Genomic DNA, 24,095 nt, shown 5'->3' with positions numbered 1-24,095 from the left:
GGTTGGTAAAGAATCCACCTGCAATGCGGGAGACCTGGGTTCGATCCTTGGGTTGGAAAGATCCCCTGGGGAAGGGAAAGGCTACCCACTCCAATATTCTGGCCTGGAGAATTCCATGAACTGTATGGTCCATGGGGTCTCAAAGAGTCAGACATGACTGGGTGACTTTCACTTTCCCTTTTCACTTCACTTGTGTACTTGATAATGTATAGAGATTTTGCCTAATTCAACAGTATAATATAGTGATTGCAATATTATAGGCCTCAATCACAAATTTGTTATTTTAAATTATGAGAGTATGTCACAACTATATTGGTGCTTTGGCCTTTGGTTAGGTATGTTTTATCTGATGCATAGTCCTTGATCAGGAATGGTGGTAGTGTTCATTCTCCATGAAAATTTGATTCATTTTACCATTTTATGCTGTATTTTCCTGGAGGGTACTGTTATTAAATGTGTTCTTTGGTAATAGATGAGGTATGTACAACATCTGAGTCAACCTAAGGCAGCATAACTTCCCTTTCAGGAAGACTTGCAAAACTGGATTTTATGACCGTGTTCCTGGGACTTGGAACTTACCAATTTTGGTTTGCCTTGATGTGATTTTCACAGTCAAGAGCTGAAGCTGTCTATGCCTCTGGATGCAAACCTCAAATACACACAAGTTTGTATTTTAGTTTCCCTCCTTGTAACTTTACTTTCTTTAAAATTTAATTTAGGGCTTCTTTGGCGGTGTCACTACTGCTAAGCTGGATCAGGAACCGCCCTCATGGTGCCCACATGGCGCCACGTCCAATGACCTAAGCATTCTGTGCAATGACTCCTCCCTGGAGCTGAGCGAGTACTGGGACCACAAGTTTAGTGGTGACAACGATGAGCAAGAAAGATTACTGATGGAAAGCTCCACACTTTATGTGGGGAATCTTTCCTTTTATACAACCAAAGAGCAAATATATGAGCTCTTTAGTAGGTGCGGTGACATCGAGAATGTTTATATGGGCCTGGATAAAATAAAGAAAATGGGCTGTGGTTTCTGTTTCGTAGAATACTTTAACAGAGCTGAGGCCGAAAATGCCATGCAATTTCTAAATGGCACCAGCCTAGATGACCATATTATCTGCACAGATTGGGATCTAGGCTTTAGAGAGGGCAGACAATATGGCCGTGGTCAATCTGGGGGCCAGTTAGGAGATGTGTTTCATGAAGACTTCAATGTTGATAGAGGAGGTTTTGGAAAACAGGCTCAGGTCCCTGGTAGGAGAGGAATCCATTCAAAAAGTCTTTGTTAAAGAACAATGCCAGGTCAGCAAATAGCCCATTTCATAACAAATTTAAATTACTTTATTTGCTGGGCAGAAGCCCTATTGATGTTTTTTTCTCTCTGAAATGATATTAAATGGTGCAAACAAAAATAGTCTCTTGTTCTTGTCTTAATTTTGAGACTGGTTGTCAGGTTACCAGTTTGATCATCAGGTGGTCAAAAGTGAAATGTCCTTCAGGAATAAATTAGCTATGTGAGATATGAGTCATGAAAAGTACAACTTCCCATTCAGGAAGATTTCAGATGACCATGTTCCCAGAACCTGAAATGATCATTTTGTAGACTTTGCATAAAATAAAGTCAAATAATTGGAAACAATTAAAAAAGCCATTAAAGGAATGTAAGCACATTATTATAAAGTATTAAAAAAAATCCAGAGGAGACTATAAGGAAAGCAAAAATCCTCCTGCCCCTCCTCTTCCTACCTTAGGCCTATTCCCTGGGTAATAACTTTCAGTTATTTTAGCAGCTTGTTTTCGTATCTTATGGCAGAAAGTGAAAAAGAACTAAAGAGCCTCTTGATGAAAGTGAAAGAGGAGAGTAAAAAAGTTGGCTTAAAGCTCAACATTCAGAAAACTAAGATCATGGCATCCCGTCCCATCACTTCATGGCAAATAGATGGGGAAATAATGAAAACAGTGAAAGACTTTATTTTTTTGGACTCCAAAATCACTGCAGCCATGAAATTAAAAGATGCTTGCTCCTCGGAAGAAAAGCTATGACCAACCTAGACAGCATATTAAAAAGCAGAGACATTACTTTACCAACAGAGGTCTGTCTAGTCAAAGCTATGGTTTTTCCAGTAGTCATGTATGGATGTGAGAGTTGGACTATAAAGAAAGCTGAGCACCAAAGATTGATGCTTTTGAATTGTGGTGTTGAAGAAGACTCTTGAGCGTCCCTTGGACTGCAAGGAGATCCAACCAGTCCATCCTAAAGGAAATCTGCACTGACTATTCATTGGAAGGACTGATGCTGAAGCTGAAACTCCAATATTTTGGCCACTTGATGCAAAGAACTGACTCATTGGAAAAGACCCTTATGCTGGGAAAGATTGAAGGCAGGAGAAGGGGATGACAGAGGATGAGATGGTTGGATGACATCACTGACTTGATGGACATGAGTTTGAGCAAGCCCCAGGAGTTGGTGATGGACAGGGAAGCCTGGTATGCTGCAGTCCATGGGGTCACGAAGAGTCAGACATGACTGAGCAACTGAACTAAATGACTATGGTATCTTTCCTGGTAGTTTTCTCCATATTTCTAAATAACATGACTACTTACACTGTTTATTTTAATTTTAAATGTCATCTGTTGACTTTCTGCTTTCAGAGATGAGGATGTAGCTCAGTTACACCCCCACTGGCGCTTCTCTTCTCTCAATTCTCTCAATATAGTTTACAACATTTTACTTACATTTTATATTGTTAAAACATAGGTTAGGTTATGCTGCAGTGACAAACAACCCCAAAAGCCTTAGTGGCTTAAAATCACTGAAGTCTGTTCCTCAAACTACATTCTCATTGCTGATTGCCTGGGGGTTCTGCTCCATGCCATGATCATCCTCCTCTGGGGGCCCAAAAGGCTTATCAACTATCAGTCATGTGAATCAGTTATGGTAATTCCCTCTTTATTGTTAGTGATTGGTTTAGGAATCCAGGCTTAAACCAATCAGAGGTTTACAATCCCATGAGATTAGTTATTAATAAGGCCATAGGTGGACAATGACCAATGGGGACCCCAGTAAGACAGAAATGAAGGATTTTTAATTTATATTTGAATGAACCATTGGCTTTCTCCTTCCCACTGCATATGAATAAGTATGTGTACAGTGATTGCTACAAATGGCCTTCTTACAACCACAAGAGAAACAAGCCCAAGATGAATTGGGCTCTTTAGATGATGGGAAGAAGAACCAAAGCAACTGTGTCTTTCATGAAATTACCCAGATGCTGAATCAACTAGCCTTGTAGCACACACTATGTCTGGATATCCTATTATGTGAGATAATACAGTATTTTATTCTGTAAACCAGCTTGTTGACATGCAGCTGAAAGTACTCTGATACCGATTACTTTTTCTTAATTTTATTCTTGTATAAAGGATTTAAACTGTTTTCTTATGAACCCAAACATACCTCTCCAGGGTTCATGACCTTTCATCTGGGAATTTCTATAAAATCCCCATCTTACTCTTGATTTCTTCACCCTGTGTCCTGATGTTATTCTCATCAGTAACATACTTTCCTGAGTAGGAGAAGAAAGGGAATGTCAATTTTTATGACAATTAAGTTCTGGGCATTTTGAGGGAGGATTTAAAACACAATTTCATTTATTCTTAACAACTCTATGCCCCTTACATAGATGAGAAAACAGAGGCTCAGAGAGGTAAGGGCACCAACTAGTAAGTGGCAGAGCTGGGGTTCAAACCAAGGAGTCTCCATCGAAGGTGGTGTTAAGCAGGGTACTCTATTATCTCTTTCCCTTATATGCAGTCAGGACGGGAGGTCCAAACCTCTATTAGAGTTTTCTTTCTCCAGAAATTGTCTCACTGACTACATCATATCTGAGCTCTCTTTCCCTCAAGCAAGCTTCTCGAGCCTTTCTGTCTTGATGTCGAGGACTCCACCCGGCCATATTTATTTTTACTCTCTGGGAGAAAGAGGAGCACCTGACATGCATTTCTGGCCAATTTAGCTTACTCTGCCTACAGCAATCGGAGAAGGCAATGGCACCCCACTCCAGTACTCTTGCCTGGAAAATCCCATGGGCAGAGGAGCCTGGTAGGCTGCAGTCCATGTGGTCACTAAGAGTCAGACACGACTGAGCGACTTCACTTTCACTTTTCCCTTTCATGCATTGGAGAAGGAAATGGCAACCCACTCCAGCGTTCTTGCCTGGAGAATCCCAGGGACGGGGGAGCCTGGTGGGCTGCCGTCTATGGGGTCACACAGAGTCGGACACGACTGAAGTGACTTAGCAGCAGCAGCATACAGCAATGGAGTTTACTGAGTTTTTAGTATCTCCTCTTTGCAACTTCCCTAAAACAGAAAAAGAGACTTTTCAAGTCATGGGATTAAAATTTTGTTTTTATCACAGGATGTTTCTGGAGGAGTACCTTGGCATATCTCCCAGCCACTCCTCCTAGTGGCTACCCACTTAGCCTGCTCCCAAATATGTCTTTAAGCATTTGACAATGTCTTATGAAGCATACTGTCAGTTAAGTTAAAGGAACTTTCATACTGTGTGGCTAGAGGACTCTTCCAGTAGTTCTTACAATATAACATATTCTTGAAAATCATGTTGAATAAATCAGTAGACTAAAGGATAAAAATCACATGATTATCTTAATAGATGCAGAAAAAATATTTGAAAAAAATTCAATTCCCTTTGCACGACAAAAATGACCAACAAAATAGGAATAGAACAGAACTTCCTCACTCTGATAAAGGGTATCTATGAAAACCCCATAGTCAATGGTGAAAAACTGAAAGTTTTCCCTCTAAGATCAGAAACAGTAGACTTTTGTTCAATATTCTGCTGGAGATTTTAAGCTAAGACTAATTGGCAAGAAAATGAAAGAAAAGTCATTCATATTGAAAAGGAAAAAGTAAAATTCTTTATTTGCAGGTTGCATGATCTTGTAGATAGAAAATCCCAAGGAGTCCACTAAAAAGAGAACTACTAGAGCTAATAGCTCAGCAAAGTTGCAGGAGATAAAATCAATATACAAAAATCAATTGCACTTCTATGAACTGGGAATAAAAAAATCCAAAATGAAATTAAGAAAGCAATTCCATTTAAAATAGCATAAAAAGGAACAAAATACTTAGGGAAAAAACACAAGAAGTGTCTAATTTGCACCCTGAAAACTACAAAATATTGTTTGAAAGAAATTGAAGAAGGCTTAAATAAATGGAAAAAGTATCCCATATTGGAAGACTTATTAATATTGTTAAGAGGACAATATCTCTCAAATTGATCAGTAGCTTAAATCCAATTCCTATTGAAACCCCAGCTGGCATTTTTTTTTTTAATGAAATTGACAGACTGATCCAAAAGCTCATATGGAAATGTAATAGAATAGCTAAAAAACATCTTGAAAAAGAAGAACCAAGGGGAGCGGTCCTAAGATGGCAGAGGAATAGGATGGGGAGACCGCTTTCTCCCTCTCAGATTCATCGAAAGATCATTTGAACGCTGAGCAAATTTGAACGCTGAGCAAAACAACTTCTGAATGCTGGTGGAGGACACCAGGCACCCAGAAAGGCAGCCCATTGTCTTTGAAAGGAGGTAGGACAAAATATAAAAGATAAAAAGAGAAACAAAAGAGTTAGGGATGGAGACCTGTCCCAGGGAGGGAGTTGTGAAGGAGGAGAAGTTTCCAAACACCAGGAAACCCTCTCACTGGCGGGTCTGTGGGGAGTTTTGGAATCTCAGAGGGCAACATAACCGGGAGGGGAAAAAAACACCCACAGATTACGTGCCTAACCACAACTCCCAGCAGAGAAGTAGCCCAGACACTCACGTCCACCACCAGCAAGCAGGGGCTGAACAGGGAGTCATGGGTTGCATGCTTAGGGTAAGGACTGGGCCTGAATGCCCTGAGGACAATCTGAGGGAGCTAACATGAGATAGCAACCCAAACTGAGATAGCCAGAGAGAGAGAATAAAAAAAAAAAAAAAAGAGAGAGAGAGAGAACTTTCCCACGAAAAGCTCTAACCTAAGGAACTGCTGGGTCCATTCACAGAACAAAGGACTGAGTGAATACCAGAGGAGAGCTAGCTGGCTGTGGACTGGCCCATCCCCCACCAGAGGCAGAGAAGCGGGCAAGCGACAGTCAGAGCCAAAAGGTGAGGGGCAATCTCGGCCCCAGAGACGGCATCCTCTACCAAACTGTGAGCAGGCTCCCAGTTGCTAACCAAGTCTTCTTGGGATCTTGGATGGTTGACATCCACCAGGAGGGTCGCAGCCAGAGATCAGCTCCCCAGAGGAGACACATGGCACACCTGAGACGGTGCTCCCACTGCACACCCAGGAAACTGAGCGACTGGGACTGGGGAGGTGATAAGATGCACCATCCACCTGGGGAGAGTGTGCTTGCCAAGCACCTGGTCGCCTGAGATGCTCAGACCTGGGAAGGGCACACAACACAGTCCCAACCTAGTCTGCCTTTGTGGAGTACCTGAGAACCTGAACCTGAGCGGCTTAGACCTGGGAGTGCACACAACCCAGGGCCAGCTTTAGACAGTTCCCCTGCAGAGCAACCTGGAGCCTGAGCAGTGTAGACTGGGAAAGCACATACGCCTTGAGTGGGGACAAACCCAATGTAGCCCAGACACTACAAGCATTCCCCACACACACCAGTGGGATTTGTTTGCAGTGTTCCTCCCTCCCCACAGCACAACCGAACAAGTGAGCCTAAATAAGTGTCCACCTTCACCCCCTTGTGTCAGGGCAGAAATTAGACACTGAAGAGACTTGCAAACAGAGGAAGACAAAATAAACAAAGAAGAGGGAACCGCTTTGGAAGTGACAGGTGCAACAGATTAAAACCCTGTAGTTAGCACTGACTACATTGGAAGGGGCTTATAGACCTTGAGAAGAAGTATAAGCTGGAACAAGGAACTGTCTGGAACTGAACTGACCCCACACTGCCCTCAACAACTCCAGAGAAATTCCTAGATATTTTTATTATTATCATTTTTTAAACATTCTCCATTCACCTAGATGTTTTATCATCAGTGTAGTGTGGATGGACAAGTCTTGAGGCTACTGTAAGAATAAGACTGAAAACCAGAGGCAGGAGGCTTAAATCCAAAACTTGAGAACACCAGAAAACTCCCAGCTCCAGGGAACATTAATCAACAAGAGCTCATCCAAAAGCCTCCATACCTACACTGAAACCAAGCTCCATCCAAGAGCCAACAAGTTTCAGAGCAAGACATACCAAGGTAATTCTCCAACAACGCAGGAACATAACCATAAGCATTAAAATACAGGCGGCCAAAGTCACACCAAACACATAGATACCTCAAAACTCACTACTGGACACTTCATTGCACTCCAGAGAGAAGAGATCTAGCTCTACCCACAAGAACACTGATGCAAGCTTCCCTAGCCAGGAAACCTTGACAAGCCACTCGTCCAACCCTACCTACAGGGAGGAACCTCCACAATAAAGAGGAACCATAGACTTCCAGCATACAGAAAGGCCACCCCAAACACAGCAATTTAAACAAGATGAAAAGGCAGAGAAATATTCAGCAGGTAAAGGAACATGATAAATGCCCACTAAACCAAACAAACGAGGAGGAGATAGGGAGTCTACCTGAAAAAGAATTCAGAATAATGATAGTAAAAATAATCCAAAATCGTGAAAACAAAATGGAGTTATAGATAAATAGTCTGGAGACTAGGATTGAGAAGATGCAAGAAATGTTTAACAAGGACCTAGAAGAAATAAAAAAGTCCTGGATGTTCATTGGAAGGACTGATGTTGAGGCTGAAGCTCCAATACTTTGGCCACCTGATGCGGAGAGCTGACTCATTTGAAAAGACCCTGATGCTGGGAAAGATTGAGGGCAGGAGGAGAAGGGGACGACAGAGGATGAGATGGTTGGATGGCATCATTGACTTGATGGACATGGGTTTGGGTAGACTCCAGCAGTTGGTGATGGACAGGGAGGCCTGGCATGCTGTGGTTCATGGGGTCGCAAAGAGTCGCAAAGAGTCGGACATGACTGAGTGACTGAACTGAACTGAATAGCCAACGAAACAACTGACAAAGAATTAATCTGAAAAATATACAAGCAGCTCATGCAGCTCAATTCCAAAAAAATAAATGGCCCAATAAAAAATGGGCCAAAGAACTAACAGACATTTCTCCAAAGAAGACATACAGATGGCTAACAAACACATGAGAAGATGCTCAACATCACTCATTATCAGAGGAACGCAAATAAAACCACAATGAGGTACCGTCTCATGATGGTCAGAATGGCCACTATCAAAAAGTCTACAAACAGTAAATGCTGGAGAGAGGTGTGGAGAAAAGGGCACCCTCTTACACTGTTGGTGGGAATGGAAACTAGTACAGCCACTATGGAGAACAGTGTGGAGATTTCTTAAAAAACTGGAAATAGAACTGCCATATGACCCAGAAATCCCACTGCTGGGCATACACACCGAGGAAACCAGAGCTGAAAGAGACACTTGTACCCCAATGTTCATCGCAGCACCATTTACAATAGCCATGACATGGAAACAACCTAGATGCCCATCGGCAGTCAAATGGATAAGAAAGCTGTGGTATGTATACACAATGGAATATTACTCATCTATTAAAAAGAATGCATTTAAATCAGTTCTAATGAGGTGGATGAAACTGGAGCCTGTTATACAAAGTGAAGTAAGTCAGAAAGAAAAACACTAATACAGTATACTAACGCATATATATGGAATTAAGAAAGATGGTAACAATGACCCTATATGTGAGACAGCAAAAGAGACACATATGTAAAGAACAGTCTTTTGGACTCTGTGACAGAAGGCGAGGGTGGGATGATTTGTGAGAATAGCATTGAAACATGTATATTATCATATGTGAAACAGATCGCCAGTCCAGGTTCAATGCATGAGACAGGGTGCTCAGGGCTGGTGTGCTGGGATGACCCTGAGGGATGGGATGGGGAGGGAGGTGGGAGGGGTGTTCAGGATGGGGAACACATGTGCACCCATGGCTGATTCATGTCAATGTATGGCAAAAACCACTACAATATTGTAAAGTAATTGGCCTCCAATTAAAATAAATAAATTAATTGAAAAAATAAAGTCTGGGAGAGGTGGAGGAAAAAAATGAAGAACCAAGTTGGAAGGCTTACATTTACTGATTTCAAAACATACTACAAATAAACAGTAAACAGGACAATGTTGTACTGACATAAGAATAGACGCATAGATCAATGGGGTTCCCTGGTGGCTCAGATAGTAAGGAATCTGCCCTCAATGCAGGAGACCCTGGTTTGATCCCTGGGTCAGGAAGACCCCCTGGAGAAGGAAATGGCAACCCACTCCAGTATTCTTGCCTGGGAAATCACATGGACAGAGGAGCCTGGTGGGCTACAGTCCATGGGGTCACAAAGAGTCAGACACAACAGAGTGACTAAGCACCTAGTGCTCAATTCTGCCCACCTGATAGATCAACTAGAATAGAATTGAGAGTCCAGAAGTAAACTTTCACATTTACATCCAAATTATTTTTGTCAATGAGGGAAAAGATAGCCTTGAAAGCAAATGGGACAGGAACAACTTTAAATGGATATCCACATGCAAAAGAGTAAAGTTGATTATCATACACCATACACAGAAATTAATTTTAAATGGGTTAGATAGCTAAAACTATAAAACTCTTAGGAGAAAACATAAATCTTCAAGACTTTGGCATAGGCAATGATTTCTTAGATATGGCACCAAAAGTCAAATAAAAATTAGATAATTGAATATCATCAAAAATTTAAAACTTTTCTGCTTCAAAGGACACCACTAGAAAAGTAGAAGATAATCCACAGAATGGGAGAAACATTTTGTAAATCATATATCTAATAAGGAACTTGTATCTAGAATATATAAAGAATTCTTACAGTTGATCTAAAAAGACCAAAAAATTTTATAAATGGGCAAAGGAGATGAATAGACATTTTATCCAAAGAAGAAAAACCCATGGTCAATAAACACATGAAAAGATATTCAGTATCCTTAGCAATAAGAGAAATGCAAAGCACAGCCACAGTAAGATACTACTTCACAAACAGTTGGATGGCTGCAACCAAAAAGTCAGATTCTCATAACAAATGTCGATGAGGATATAGAGAAACTGGAACCCATATACATTGCTGATGGGAATATAATGTGGTATGGTTGCTTTGAAAATAGTCTGGTAGTTCCTTGGAATGTTAAACAAAGTGTTACCAAATGACCTAGCAATTCTTCTCAGAGTTATATACCCAAGAGAAATGAAAACATGTACACACAAAAATTTGTACATGAATGTTCATAGCACCATAAATTAGAGCCCAAAAGTGGAAACCACTCAAACATCCATCTACTAATGAATGGATAAATAAATGTGGTATATCCATACAGTAAAATATCATTTGGCCTCAAAAAGAAGTGAAGTTGCGCATGCACATTATCCTGAGAGACACCAGTAAAAAATGAAATGTGAAGTGTCCACAGTAGATAAATCCATAGAGACAGAAAAGCAGATTAATATTTGCCAGGATCCAGGGAGTTGGTGGGGAATGATCACTATTGGGTATGAGATTTTTTTGGAGGGTAGTGAAAATGTTCCAAATTGATTGTAGTGATGTTTGCACAACTCTGTGAATATATTAAAGCCTTTAAATGCATGAATTGTTTGGTATGTAACATATCTCAATAAAGCTATTTTTAAAAATCACATTGAATAAAAATTTGTTGGATATGAACAGATACAGGGATAGGCAGGCTATTTTATCTGTGTATATCCTGGTAGTATTGAAGGCTTCTTCAATTTAAAATTTCTTACATAAGGCTTACCTTCCCTATAACCCTACTTTTACCCGCAACCCACCCTCTTCCTATTTGCATTCCTTGATGGGTTTTGCTATTGTACTAGCACACCAACACTTTCCTTTGTGGAGAGGGAGGATGCATATTTAGTCAGATACTTGGATTCATTTCTATATTCTGTTCTAGGACAGCTGTCCCTTTGTCCTGGAAAGGATAGGGCACTGGACCAATATCTGATCTCAATCCAGGGATAACTGGAAAGGATATATAATGCTACCTTTAAGTCACCTCCTCCCTGAAAGACACTTTCTCTGTCCTCTTGATGCTCTCGGATTGATTTATTTATTTGCAACTGGACAATGAGATTTTCATCTTTACCAAATTTCCAGACTGAAACCACTCCACCCAGAACTTTAACTAGCTGTCCCCAGTGGGTATAAATTGGGCACAAGATACAAAATAATGAGTTGAAATGGCCTTATACCTCACCACATGTGTGGATGCTAAGTCACCTCAGTGTGTCCAACTCTTTGAGACCCTATGGATTATAACCCGTCGGGCTCCTCTGTCCATGGAATGTCCTCTGTCCATTCTCCAAGCAAGAATATTGGAGTGGGTTGCCATGCCCTCCTCCAGAGGATCTTCCTGACCCAGGATCGAACCCATGCTTGTTACATCTCCTGCATTGGCAGGCGAGTTCTTTACCACTAGCGCCACCCGGAAGCCCATCTCACCTCATAGGATCTCAAATTTGATCTCATAGGAGTCCCCTCAAACTCCCTTATTGAGATAACCCATGCTTTTCTCTAAAAAGCACAATGTTTTATTATATATGTTCATTTGCTGGTGGGGAGATAAGATCTGTGGGCTTCCCTGATAGCCCAGTTGCTAAAGAATATGCCTGCAATGCAGGAGATCCTGGTTCAATTCCTGGGTCAGAAAGATCCACTGAAGAAGGGATAGGCTACCCACTCCAGTATTTTTAGGCTTCCCTGGTGGCTCAGCTGGTAAAGAATCCGCCTGCAATGCGGGAGACCTGGGTTCGATCCCTGGGTTGGGAAGACCCCCTGGAGAAGGGAAAGGCTACCCACTCCAGTATTCTGGCCTGGAGAATTCCATGGACTCTATAGTCCATGGGGTCGCAAAGAGTCAGACATGACTGAGCAACTGTCACTTTCTTTAAGATAAGATCTGTAGATAACAACTTATTCAAGGCTTACCAAGAAATCAGGGAGATGAAAAGGAGGGAAAACTAATGAGTTACAAATTCTTTAATATTCTTATAGTATATATCTAAGTATCTATAATATATATCTAAGTATCTATGTGTTTAGGTTTCACTATTTTTTAATTCACATTCATTAAATAATTACTGACTTTCTAGTATGTGCCAGCCACTCTGTAGGTTCTGGGAGTATCAGATCAGATCAGTCGCTCAGTCGTGTCCGACTCTTTGCGACCCCATAAATCGCAGCACGCCAGGCCTCCCTGTCCATCACCAACTCCCGGAGTTCACTGAGACTCACGTCCATCGAGTCAGTGGTGCCATCCAGCCATCTCATCCTCTGTCGTCCCCTTCTCCTCCTGCCCCCAATCCCTCCCAGCATCACAGTCTTTTCCAATGAATCAACTCTTCGCATGAGGTGGCCAAAGTATTGGAGTTTCAGCTTTAGCATCATTCCTTCCAAAGAAATCCCAGGGCTGATCTCCTTCAGAATGGACTGGTTGGATCTCCTTGCAGTCCAAGGAACTCAAGAGTCTTCTCCAACACCACAGTTCAAAAGCATCAATTCTTCGGTGCTCAGCCTTCTTCACAGTCCAACTCTCACATCCATACATGACCACAGGAAAAACCATAACCTTGACTAGACGAACCTTTGTTGGCAAAGTAATGTCTCTGCTTTTGAATATGCTATCTAGGTTGGTCATAACTTTCCTTCCAAGGAGTAAGCGTCTTTTAATTTAATGGCTGCAGTCACCATCTGTAGTGATTTTGGAGCCCCAAAAAATAAAGTCTGACACTGTTTCCACTGTTTCCCCATCTATTTCCCATGAAGTGATGGGACCGGATGCCATGATCTTAGTTTTCTGAATGTTGATCTTTAAGCCAACTTTTTCACTCTCCACTTTCACTTTCATCAAGAGGCTTTTGAGTTATTCTTCACTTTCTGCCATAAGGGTGGTGTCATCTGCATATCTGAGGTTATTGATATTTCTCCCGGCAACCTTGATTCCAGTTTGTGTTTCTTCCAGTCCAGCGTTTCTCATGATGTACTCTGCATATAAGTTAAATAAACAGGGTGACAATATACAGCCTTGACGAACTCCTTTTCCTATTTGGAACCATAGTAATGAACAGAATGGACAAAATTCCCTGCCTTCATGGATTTTGTATCCTAGAAGGAGAAGACAGACAACAAGTACATGCAATATACATGTTGGGTGGTGATAAGTTCTGTCTGTTCAGTTGCTCAGTTGTGTTGACTCTTTGTGACCTCACTGACTGTAGCCCATCAGTCTTCTCTGTCCTTGGGATTTCCCAAGCAAGAATACTGGAGTGGGTTGCCATTTCCTTCTCCAGATAAGTTCTGTAGTGTTAAAATAAAACACTCTTTAGGGAATGGGTAGATGGGATTTCAATTTAGAGTGGTCAGCAAAGGCCTCACTCAGAAAGTATCTCTTGAGCAAAAATCTTTAAGAGGTGAAAGACTGAGCCATTTGGATATTTGAGTGTGGTAGATTGTATGACTGTAATAATCTCTCCCATTCAGCATACCCGCTTTGTAATGTGACTTTTCTGCTCCTTCTATCAAGAATTGGAACTTTCCCTCTTCTTCTTGAATCTGGGATGGTCCTATGATTTGCTTTGAAGGGGACAGGAATGATATGTAAACTTGTCAGTGCTAGGTCTTAAGAGATTTTGCAGCTTCTTTGTTTTAAATTATTTATTTTAATTGGAGGATAATTACTTTACAATATTGTGATGGTTTTTGTCATCCATCTTCTGTTTTTACCCTCTGAATGTGGCTGCTATATAGAGAACTCCAAGCTTTCCTGATGTAGAAACAGGCCACAAGGAGAATTAAGGTGCCCCAGTTGGCAGCGAGCACAAAGGTTCCAGTCTTGTGAGTGGGGCCATATTGGATCCTCCAGAATTAGTCAAGCAGCTCCATCCAGCATCATGTGGGGTAGAGATGAGCCAGTCCCACAGAATTCTGCCCAAAGAGGAGACCAACAAAAAGGTAAATAAATGGGATAATTATAAATTATAGTAAGTTCTACCAAAGAAACAAATAAGAGGTTAAGAAGGAGAATAATACAAGGGGCCTAGTTTATTTAGAAGCACTTCCCTGATAGCTCAGTTGGTAAAGAATCCGCCTGCAAGGCAGTGGACCCCAGTTCAATTCCTGGGTAGCGAAGATCCACTGGAGAAGTGATAGACTACCCACTCCAGTAATCTTATGCTTCCCTGGTGGCTGAGCTGGTAAAGAATCCACCTGCAATGCAGGATACCTGGGTTCAATCCCTGGGTTGGGAAGATCCCCTGGAGAAGGGAAAGGCTACCTACTGCAATATTCTGGCCTAGAGAATTCCATGGACTGTATAGCCCATGAGGTCGCAAAGAGTCTGACATGACTGAGTGACTTTCACTTTTCAGTTTACTTAGAAGGATTGACCAGGGAAGGCATATCTAAGGAATTGGCATTTGAGTTCATACAGAAAGGATATAAAGGAAATAAGAGTATACTGGGCAGAGGGGAAAGCAAGCATAAAGGCCCTGTCTCAAAAGAGAGGTTAGGTGTTTCAAGCACTTTTTAAAGAAGACTAGCAGGGCTAAAACAAGGGAGATGGTTCCAGGGAAACAGACAGAGACTAGATTATACAAGGTCCAGCCAGTTGATGAAGAATTTGTATTTTTTCCCTAGGTTAACTAAAGAGTTCTAAGCAGTGTAATGATATCATCTTTCAGTTTTAAAGTGTCACTTCTGCCACTGTGAGAGAATAGATTAGAGGGGTCAAGAATGCAAGTGGAGTCTTACTGCCATCCAGACTTGAGTTGAAAGTAGTCCAGTTAGAGTGATGACAATGAAGATGGAGAAGTGTGAGTAGCTTGAAGATGTGTATTGAAGATACAGCCTACTGAGAAGTGAAGACAGGATAAGAGAAAAGGGAAATGGAAAGCTCAAAGATAATATGACTGTATCTGACTTAGGCAATAGGATTGATGGTGGTACTCACTACTGAAAGTAAGGAGATGATTAGAGGAATCCAGAATTTAGTTTTGAATATATCAAGTGTGATATATTTGTAAGGTATCTTTATATAGGTGTCAAGTGGACAGCTAGAATTCAGAGGAGAACTCTGATTGGCAGATTTAAATTTGAGGGTCATCAAAATAAAATAAAAGATTTAAATCTATAGGAATAGCTGAGATCATGCAATGAGAAAACATAGAGTAAAAACAGAAGAGTGTATAAGACAGATCACTGAAGAATGCCAATATTAAAAAATAAACTAAAGGAAGAGCAAATAACTAAGCAGAGTGAATAATGGCTAAGCAGTTAGGAGGGAAAACCACAGGAGTATGAAAGGCAAGAGAGACATGTATTTCAAACTGGAAGAAGTGGTCAATAGTGCTGAATGCTGCTAAGAGCGTGAGTAAAATGAGAACAGATAAGCGCCTATTGGGACTTCCCTGGTGGCTCAGACAGTAAAGAATCTGCCCGCAATGAGGGAGACGTGGGTTTGATCCTTGGGTCAGGAAGATCCCCTGGAGAAGGGAGTGGCAACCCTCTCCAGAACTCTTGCCTGGAGAATCCCATAGAATGGGGAGCCTGGCGGGCTACAGCCCATATGGTCACAAAGAGTTGGACACAACTGAATGACTAACACTTTCACTTTTCAACACAGATTCAGGACTGGTTAAGAAACGAAATGAAGTCAGGATGGAGGCTGATAGATACTGAGAAGATTGATGACCAGTGGATTGGAGGTTTTAGAAAGGAAGTGTGTGTGTGTGTGTGTTAGCAGTGAGGGTGGGGGAGGGCAGAGGAATGGGATGTTTCAACTACAAATGGCAGTGGTGATAGAATTTTTGTGATGATAAGGTCCAAGGTGTAACCATGGGAGTAGATGGCTGAATTGGGTTGGAGGAAAAGATCATGGGAAATGAATAGATCAAGGAACTGAGAATCCAGTGGTACATCCATGTGAATGCTGAAGCACCAACTTTGTGGTGTAGGAGGTAAAGTCATGTACAGACTGTGAGTCAATCACTGTTTGCTCTTTTGCAAAGAAGTCAGTTTTTGTGTTTGGATTTTAACTCCCTAGAACCTCAGCTGGGCCCTCAACAATACTAGGCAAGTCAACAGTTCCCCAATTAGCTTCCTCTCCAATTCCTCAGAATAACTATTTTGACTGAATACTATATAATCTTAACACTGTGTAGATGACTTTGCTTCCTACTCACAAAGCAAACGGTCCATCAGGAAGAAAATCTCTCTCATCAACTCCTTACATACAAATTACATATGCACAGTCCCATGTTTTCTTCCTTCTTAAGTGGTAATCGATCCACTCTCCTGTCTAAGGCTAATGCTCCATCGATGCAGAACTCCACCAATGTGCCCCATGCCAGCAACATCCCATCTCTCCTGTATCTTTGCTCTATTTCCACTTGATGTTTCCCCCGAGGCTGTAAACTGGCATGAATCTCTCCCACCTGTACAACAGCAGCAGCTGCAACCCCTCCCACCACTGTCTTCCCTTGGGACTTGCCTCCACAGGCAAATTTGTTGAAAGAAATTGAAAGTAAAGCAAAACTAGTTGAGAAGTTGCTGTATCCACTTCCTCCTCTCAGAGTCACTTCTTTTTTCTAATTTAGCTTTTTATTTTTATTTTTGTATTTTAGCTTTTAAGCATTTTATTTAAAATAAAATTGGAACTGAAGCTCCAATTCTTTGGCCACCTGATGCAAAGAGCTGACTCATTAGAAAAGAACTTGATGATGGGAAAGGTTGAAGGCAGAAGGAGAAGAGGGCAACAGAGGGTGAGATGGTTGGATGGCATCACCAACTCAATGGACATGAATTTGGGCAAACTCTGGGAGTTGGTGAGGGACGGGGAAGCCTGGGGTCCATGGGGTTGCAAAGAGTTGAACACGACTTGGCAACTGAACAACGACAACATTTATCTTTTTACTTTAGCTTTTAATTTCAGACTTACAAAAACTTGCCATAAAAGTTTAAAAAAATCCCATTTTGTCCTTCACTCAGATTCCCCCAATGCTAACATTTTCCCACATTTTCTTCTTTCTCCTCTTCCCTTTCCTCCACTTTCTCATCTCCTCTTCCTTCTTCTTCTTGTCCTCCTCGCCCCCCTCCTGCCTCTTCCCTTCCTAGGTGAACTCATTTCTCTCATAATTCTAACATGCACACTCATGATTTCCACACCTGTGTGCTCAGTCCTTATCTCTCTTCTGAGCTCCTCATCCACATGTCCATTTAAGTCTAGTTATTCCCTAGACTCCTCATGCTCAACATGTCCCAGAGTGATCTCATTATTCCTCCCCCACATTTCTCCATCTCCATTTCTCCCCTATGTCTGCTTGTTTGTTTGCATTCCCTGTCCCAGTTAGTGACACCACTGGCTCCAAGTACCTAACCAGAAATCTGACTCTTTCTTCTCCTTCACTTATTTTGTCACAAAGTTCTAAATCTCTTTCATTTATGTGCTCTCCTTATTTGGCTTTGGTTGAGATGCTCAGTCATGTCCAATTCTTTGCGACCCCATGGACTGTAGCCCGCTAGGCTCCTCTGTCCATGGGATTCTCCAGGCAAGAATACTGGAAGGCAGGTGCCATTTCCTCTTCCAGAAGATCTTCCCGACCAAAGGATTGAGCCCATGTCTCTTACGTCTCATGCATTGGCAGGCGGATTCTTTACCACTAGAACCAACTCTCTCTTGGTTAACATAGTGCAATGATTTTCCAACAGCTCTTATGCATCAATCTCTACAGCCCTTTGAATTACTTCAGTTACCTGAATAATTTTTCTAAAATGCAGATTTCATCATGGCATTGCCCTACTTAAAACCATTCAAAGATTGCTCATAGCTTCTGGATAATGTCCATACTCCTTGGAATGTCATACAGAGTTCTTCATGATCTGTCTTCAGACTATCAGCCTCTTCATTCTCCTCCACACTCAACCATGTACCTACAATATTATTCATTCATTGAAGTTACCATGTTCCCTTTGGCCTCTGTGCCGCTGTGCATGCTGTGCCATCTTTCTGAAATGCCCTTCTTTCTCTGAACAACACCTATTCTGTTTTCAAGACTCATTTTTCCCAGTTCCACTCGTTAGTAGGATCCCATTCTCCATGCTCTGTAGCAGCTTGTATTTATCATATCTCAGTGCTTTACCACACTTTATTGTAACTGTCTGTTCACTTATCTTTTCCCTACTAGACTGGGGACTCCTTGAGGAGTGGGACTTAACACACACTGAAAAAATTAACTCTAATATAATGAGTTTGATTTACATAAGGCACCAATAAGAACCAGTCAAATTGCTTTGTACTCATAGGCTTCTTTTTTCATTGTATGTGTATGCATTGATAAATCCTTGAAATAAAATATAAGATTTATATATTACTTGTCATGTATGTTGACATGTTTACTAATTTTCTCATGCCATCTATCTGGAATCTATTTTCACTCCTTGAAGCTTATATTTCCTTAGAATAAAACTTCAAGTTCCTTCTAAATGATTATGTTCAGTGAACAGGTAGATAATTTTCCACAGTCACACATAACTGAATTCTTTATTTTCTCCTGCAAACTTATCAGGAGTTAGAGAATCTAAGAGTTGAAAAAGATCTTTATAGGTTCCCTTTTCTAGTGCTTCCCAACCCTAATAGCTCATCCGATGGAGCCTGTAAATATACAGATTCTCATGCCCCACTCCAGAGGTGTTGGTTGTTTAGTCACTAAGTTTTGTCTGACCCTTTGTGATTCCATGGAGGCAGCCCACCAGGCTCCTCTGACCATGGGATTTCCTGGGCAAGGATACTGGAGAGGGTTGCCATTTGATCTTCTCAACCCAGGGATCAAACCCAAGTCTCTTGCATTGGCAGGCAAATTCTGTACCACTGAGCCACCTGGGAAGGCCAGGTGGTACAATACAGTATAATCTGAGACCAATATTTGTTCAGATGAGCAACCAGGGATTAAAATGCTTGATCGAGTGTAATCATCACGTCAGTGCTCGAATACCCTGGATAACATTATAGCATTCTCAAACTTTAAAGTGGAATTTCACTTGGTAGGTCTGGACAGGCGGCCTGAGGTTCTGTATTTCTGGGAAACTCTTCTATGTTACAATGGACCACATTTTGAATAGCAAGGGCATTAAAAGCACACAATAGTGGAGTCAGAGAAACCTGGGTTAAAATCCTGCTTCTTCTAACTTAGTAGTTATGCAACCTTGGGCAGTTTACTTCACTTTTCTGATCCTCAGTTTCCTCATTTATAAAATCAATATGATAATGCCTCATTGGGCTGTTGTGGAGATTTTTTTTTAAGAATACAAATTGACACAGATATATTCTTTTGACAATTCAAGCAATCCAAACAAATTGAACTTTCTCTTCATCTTGATTATGCAGGCACATTTGAAGAGAATATCTTTATAGTATTGTGCCTTCCTATACAGAAATGTCACTTTTTATTTGTCTTTATGTGCCATGATTAAATTAAATGAGATAATGCTATAAAAACACTTAGCATGGTTCCTGGATATCTTAAGTGCTTAGAACATGGTAACTGGTAGCTTTTAAAAATTTATTTGATTATGGAAAATTTCAAACACACACACTGTATAAAGGCCAGTATAAGTGAATCTCCATGTATCCATCACTCAGGTTCAACACTTATCACCACATGGCCAAACATGTTTCATCTGTACACCAGTACATAAATTAAATCCTAGACACCTATATCATTTGCTCAGTAAACACTTCAGTGTGTATCTGTAAAAGACTTAAGGCTGATCCCCACCCCACCCCTATCTTCCTCTATCTCTTTATAACCATTAATTTATGCCATTATTTTCACCTAAAAGTTTAATATAAAAATCTTAGGATGATCAATTGAATGCCAATCAGCATTCAAACATCTCCAATTATGTCAAAAACAGTTTTTTAAGTTGGCTTGTCCAAATAAGGGTAAGAAGGGAAGTTGTATTACTATTATCATCATCACCATTATCATTTCTATCACACAGATCTCCAGCCTTGACTTCCAGTGATGAGGAGCTTATCAGCTCTCACAGCAGTTCATTTTATTTTTCAATAGTGTTTCCATTCAACAGAAAGAAGGCTTGCTGTCTCCCTGTATCTTCCATTCATTGAGTCTTACATAGAACAAATCTACTCCCTCTGTTCCATGACAGCCTGTATTAGTTTCCTGTGACCGCTATAACAAAGTGCCACAAACCAGGTGGCTTAAAACAACAGAAATTTATTGTCTCACAGTTCTCCAGACTAGAAGTCTGAAATCAAGGTGTTGACAGGGTGAAGTTTCATTTGAAGGCTCTGGGAATAAACCTTTCTTGCCCCTTCCAGCTTCTGAGGGCTCCTGTTTTTTGGCTGTGACAGCACAATTCCAGTCTGTGCCTCCTTCTTTACATGATCATATTCCCTTTGTGTCTGTGACCAAATTTCCTTCTCACAAGGACACCAGTCATATTGGATTAAGCACCGAACCTACGCCAATATGCCTCATCTGAATGAGTTTCATCTGTGAGGACTGCGTTCAAAACTCAGTGGCTTCCCTGGTGGCTCAGTAGTAAAGAATCCACCTGCCAATGCAGGGCATACGTGTTCGATCCCTGCTCCAGGAACATCCCACATGCCTTGGAACAACTAAGCCCATGTGCCATAACTCCAGAGCCTGTGCTCTAGAGTCCAGGAGCTACAACTACTGAGCCCACATTAAACAGCTGCTTAAGCCTGCACACCCTAGAGCCTGGGAACCACAAAGAGAGAAGCCACTGCAATGAAAGCCCACACACCAGTACACTACGAGACAGTAGTCCCCCTTACTGCAACTGGAGAAAAGCTCATGTAGCAATGAAGACCCAGCACAGCCAAAAATAAATACATAAAATAATTTTTAAAAATCAAGTCACATTCTGATATTCCAGAGTTTAGAACTTCAGCATATCTTTTAGGGGGGACACAATTCAACTCAGAGTACAGCCCTTCAAATACTAAGAAAATCATCAAATTCCATATGGCCTTCTCTTGTCTCAGTTAAACCTCTTCTGTTCCTTCAATCGTTCCTGAGCTTTGGTTCTATTTTCCCCTAAATCACTGCCATTTATTGAATAATTCAACTAAGCCCACTGATTGAAATGTTGTTCAGGTGTCATTTGACCATATGAATAGACCCACACTATCCCCTTTCTGCTTCCACATACTCTAGTTCTATCACTGCATCTTAGGTTTGATGTAGCATTTCCTCTGCTGCTGCTCCTGCTGTTTAGTCGCTCATTTGTGTCCATGCGACCCCATGGACTGTAACCCACCAGGCTCCTCTATCTATGGGATTCTCCAGGCAAGAATACTGGAGTGGATTGCCATTTCCTTCTCTAGGGGATCTTCCTGATCAAGGGATCAAACTCGAGTTTCCTGCTTGGCAGGTGGATTCTTTACCACTGAGCCACCTGGAAAGCCCCCACCATTTCCTCTACCTCCCCTCATCTCAGGCTGAGCTGGCTGTTCCTCTTCTGTTCTTTTGTTTTACCTCTATCATTGCACATTACACTATGTAACAGCTATTTGTGTGAAAAGAAGTAAGAATGTTTTAAGTCAACCCCATGAACCAAGAGGATGTTATGGTCATAAAATAGTGGATTCATCAAACATCAGCTGAATCCTTACTATGTGCCAGGCACTGTACATGGTGTGATGGGTACGATTTTGAATAAAGCATACTCTTTGCCCACAGGAAGCTCACAGTCTAATGAGGGATACAGACATGTGAACAGACAAGAAAAATACAGCTGGACATAGAAGCAGGATGCTTTGGAAGCACAGAAGAGGAAAATCTAACCCAGAATAGGATGGGGCATGTTAAAGAAGCCTTGTTTGAGGAGATGATGCCTGGGCTGAGTTTGAGACAATGACAAGAAGTCTGCCAGGCAAAGAGGGAGTGAGAAGCAGACGTGATGGGCATCAAAGCAGAGGCTGCAGCATGAGCAAAGTCATAGAAGTGTTTGGAGAATTGCAAGGTTGCCAGCAGTTTGGTATTGTTGAGACATTAGCTGTGAATGAGGCAGTAGTGTGGGAGATGAAGCTGGCAAGTTTGAAGAGATTTGCATGTCCCTGACATAGGGGCCAAGAATTGGTGCCTTTGAGCTGTGGTGCTGGAGAAGACTCCTGAGAGTCCCTTGGACTGCAAGAAGATCAAATCAGTCAATCCTAAAGGAAATCAACCCCAACTGTTCATTGGAAGGACTGATGCTAGAGCTGAAACTCCAGTATTTTGTCATCTGATGTGAACAGCTGACTCATTGGAAAAGTCCCTGATGTTGGGAAAGACTGAGGGCAGAAGAGGGCATCAGAGGATGAGATGGCTGGATGGCATCAACAGTGAAAATGGACATGAACTTGGGCAAACTATGGGGGATGGTGAGGGAACAGAGAGGCCTGGTGTGCTGCAGTCCATGGGGTCGCAAAGAGTTGGACACGACTCCGTGACTGAACAGCAACATAGCTTAGACTCCATCTCATAGGTCATGAGGTATTACATGGTCTTGTGTGTGTGTACTCAGTCTTTGTGACCCCCATGGACTGTAGCCTGCCAGACTCCTCCAGACAAGAATCCTGGAGAGTGGGTTGTGATTTCCTACTCTAGGGGAACTTTCCAACGCGGGAATCAAACCAGGGTCTCTTGTGTCTCCTGCATTGGCAGACAGATTCTTTACCACTGTGCCATGTGGGAAGCCTGTTACATGATCTTATTTGCAATTTAAAAAGCTAATTCGGGTGGCTGTGTGGAGAGCTGGATAGGGTCAAAACTGGAATCGGGGAGACAACTACCAGGTGTGTGATGAGCTGAGAAATATTTGAGAAGGAAAATTGTCAAGATTCAGTCAGGGTTTAGCTATGGGGGAGGTGAGTGGGAGTGAGGAGGCAAAAATGACTTTCAGGTTTCTGGTGTGGGAGTGACTGGGTGATGCCATCCAATAAGACAGGGATTATAAGAAAAAGAATGGACTTGGGGGATACTGAGTTTCATTTTGGACATGTTCAAATTGAAGTACCTGCAGGATTTTCAGACTTGAAACAAAGTTCTGGCCTGGAGATATAGATATGAGTGTCATCAGAACAAAGATAAAAATGAAAACAATGAGAGTGGATGGGACCATCTGGGAACATTCAAAAAGTGGAAAGAACCAAGGACCAAGGAGGAAATCCTGGTCAACACACCTACATGTTGATGGGGGAGGAGCATCACATTAAAGAACAAGTAAGAATAGTCATAGAGGTGTGAAGGGAACAAGGAAAGTATGGTGTCATGGAAACCACAAAGAAGAAAGAAATGAGCAGCAGTGTTAAATGACACTGAAAGGTTTAGTAAAATAAGGGTTCCTGAAAAGAACTTATTTAATTCTTTGTTAAAATCCAAAAAAAATCCAAAATTCCATTTGCTTATTCTCCCTAATGATCAGCTTCATCAAAGGAGAAAATTAGGTTACTTTGACTTATTCTTAGTAAGAACATCTCACTTTAATAATCTGAGCATTCTAGAATTTTTAAATGGACAAATATCTATTGAACACTTAACACCAAGCATTCCGCTAGGCTCTGTTCTAGGCTCATCATTAGTAAACCAGACAGAAAAAAAGAAAAACTCTGCTCTCATGGAGCTTGTAATTGAGATACACTGTAGTATGATACTGACTCCAATTCCTATGAGTGTCAGGGGTTTTCCCCATACCACCAGGCAATTTTCCCACACCAGCTGGGTATGCTACAATTCAACTCAATTCTGGCACTATCCACCTGGACATAAGTGTCAGGTCCCATAGGTTAAGGGCTCAGCCCTACAAGACGCCCTTTGCCCTTTAGATGCCAATGACAATACCAGGTGGTTGCCTGTACTTCTGACCCATTGGCTAGAGATTTGAGGTTCCAATGACCCCCTCCTTGAG

The 24,095-nt window shown here is 41.6% G+C and overlaps 1 protein-coding gene across 1 annotated transcript; it reads left to right on the top strand.

The window, feature by feature from the left end:
* Nucleotides 1–439: 439 nt before the first annotated feature.
* Nucleotides 440–1,412, top strand: NCBP2L (nuclear cap binding protein subunit 2 like). The gene has a single exon (XM_086388772.1). It carries the CDS (start codon nt 894–896, stop codon nt 1,287–1,289), a length of 396 nt encoding a protein of 131 aa, XP_086244898.1. The 5' UTR covers nt 440–893; the 3' UTR covers nt 1,290–1,412.
* Nucleotides 1,413–24,095: the final 22,683 nt, after the last annotated feature.

This window comes from Bos grunniens, chromosome X (genome assembly GCF_055505025.1).
Source record: "Bos grunniens cultivar Pamir isolate PY7600 chromosome X, Bosgru_T2T1.0, whole genome shotgun sequence".
Classification (NCBI taxonomy): domain Eukaryota; kingdom Metazoa; phylum Chordata; class Mammalia; order Artiodactyla; family Bovidae; genus Bos; species Bos grunniens.
This window is presented reverse-complemented; position numbering and strand designations above follow the sequence as displayed.

Excerpts from the sequence above, each read along its gene's own strand:
- NCBP2L (XM_086388772.1), top strand. The coding sequence starts at position 894 with ATGGAAAGCTCCACACTTTATGTGGGGAATCTTTCCTTTTATACAACC.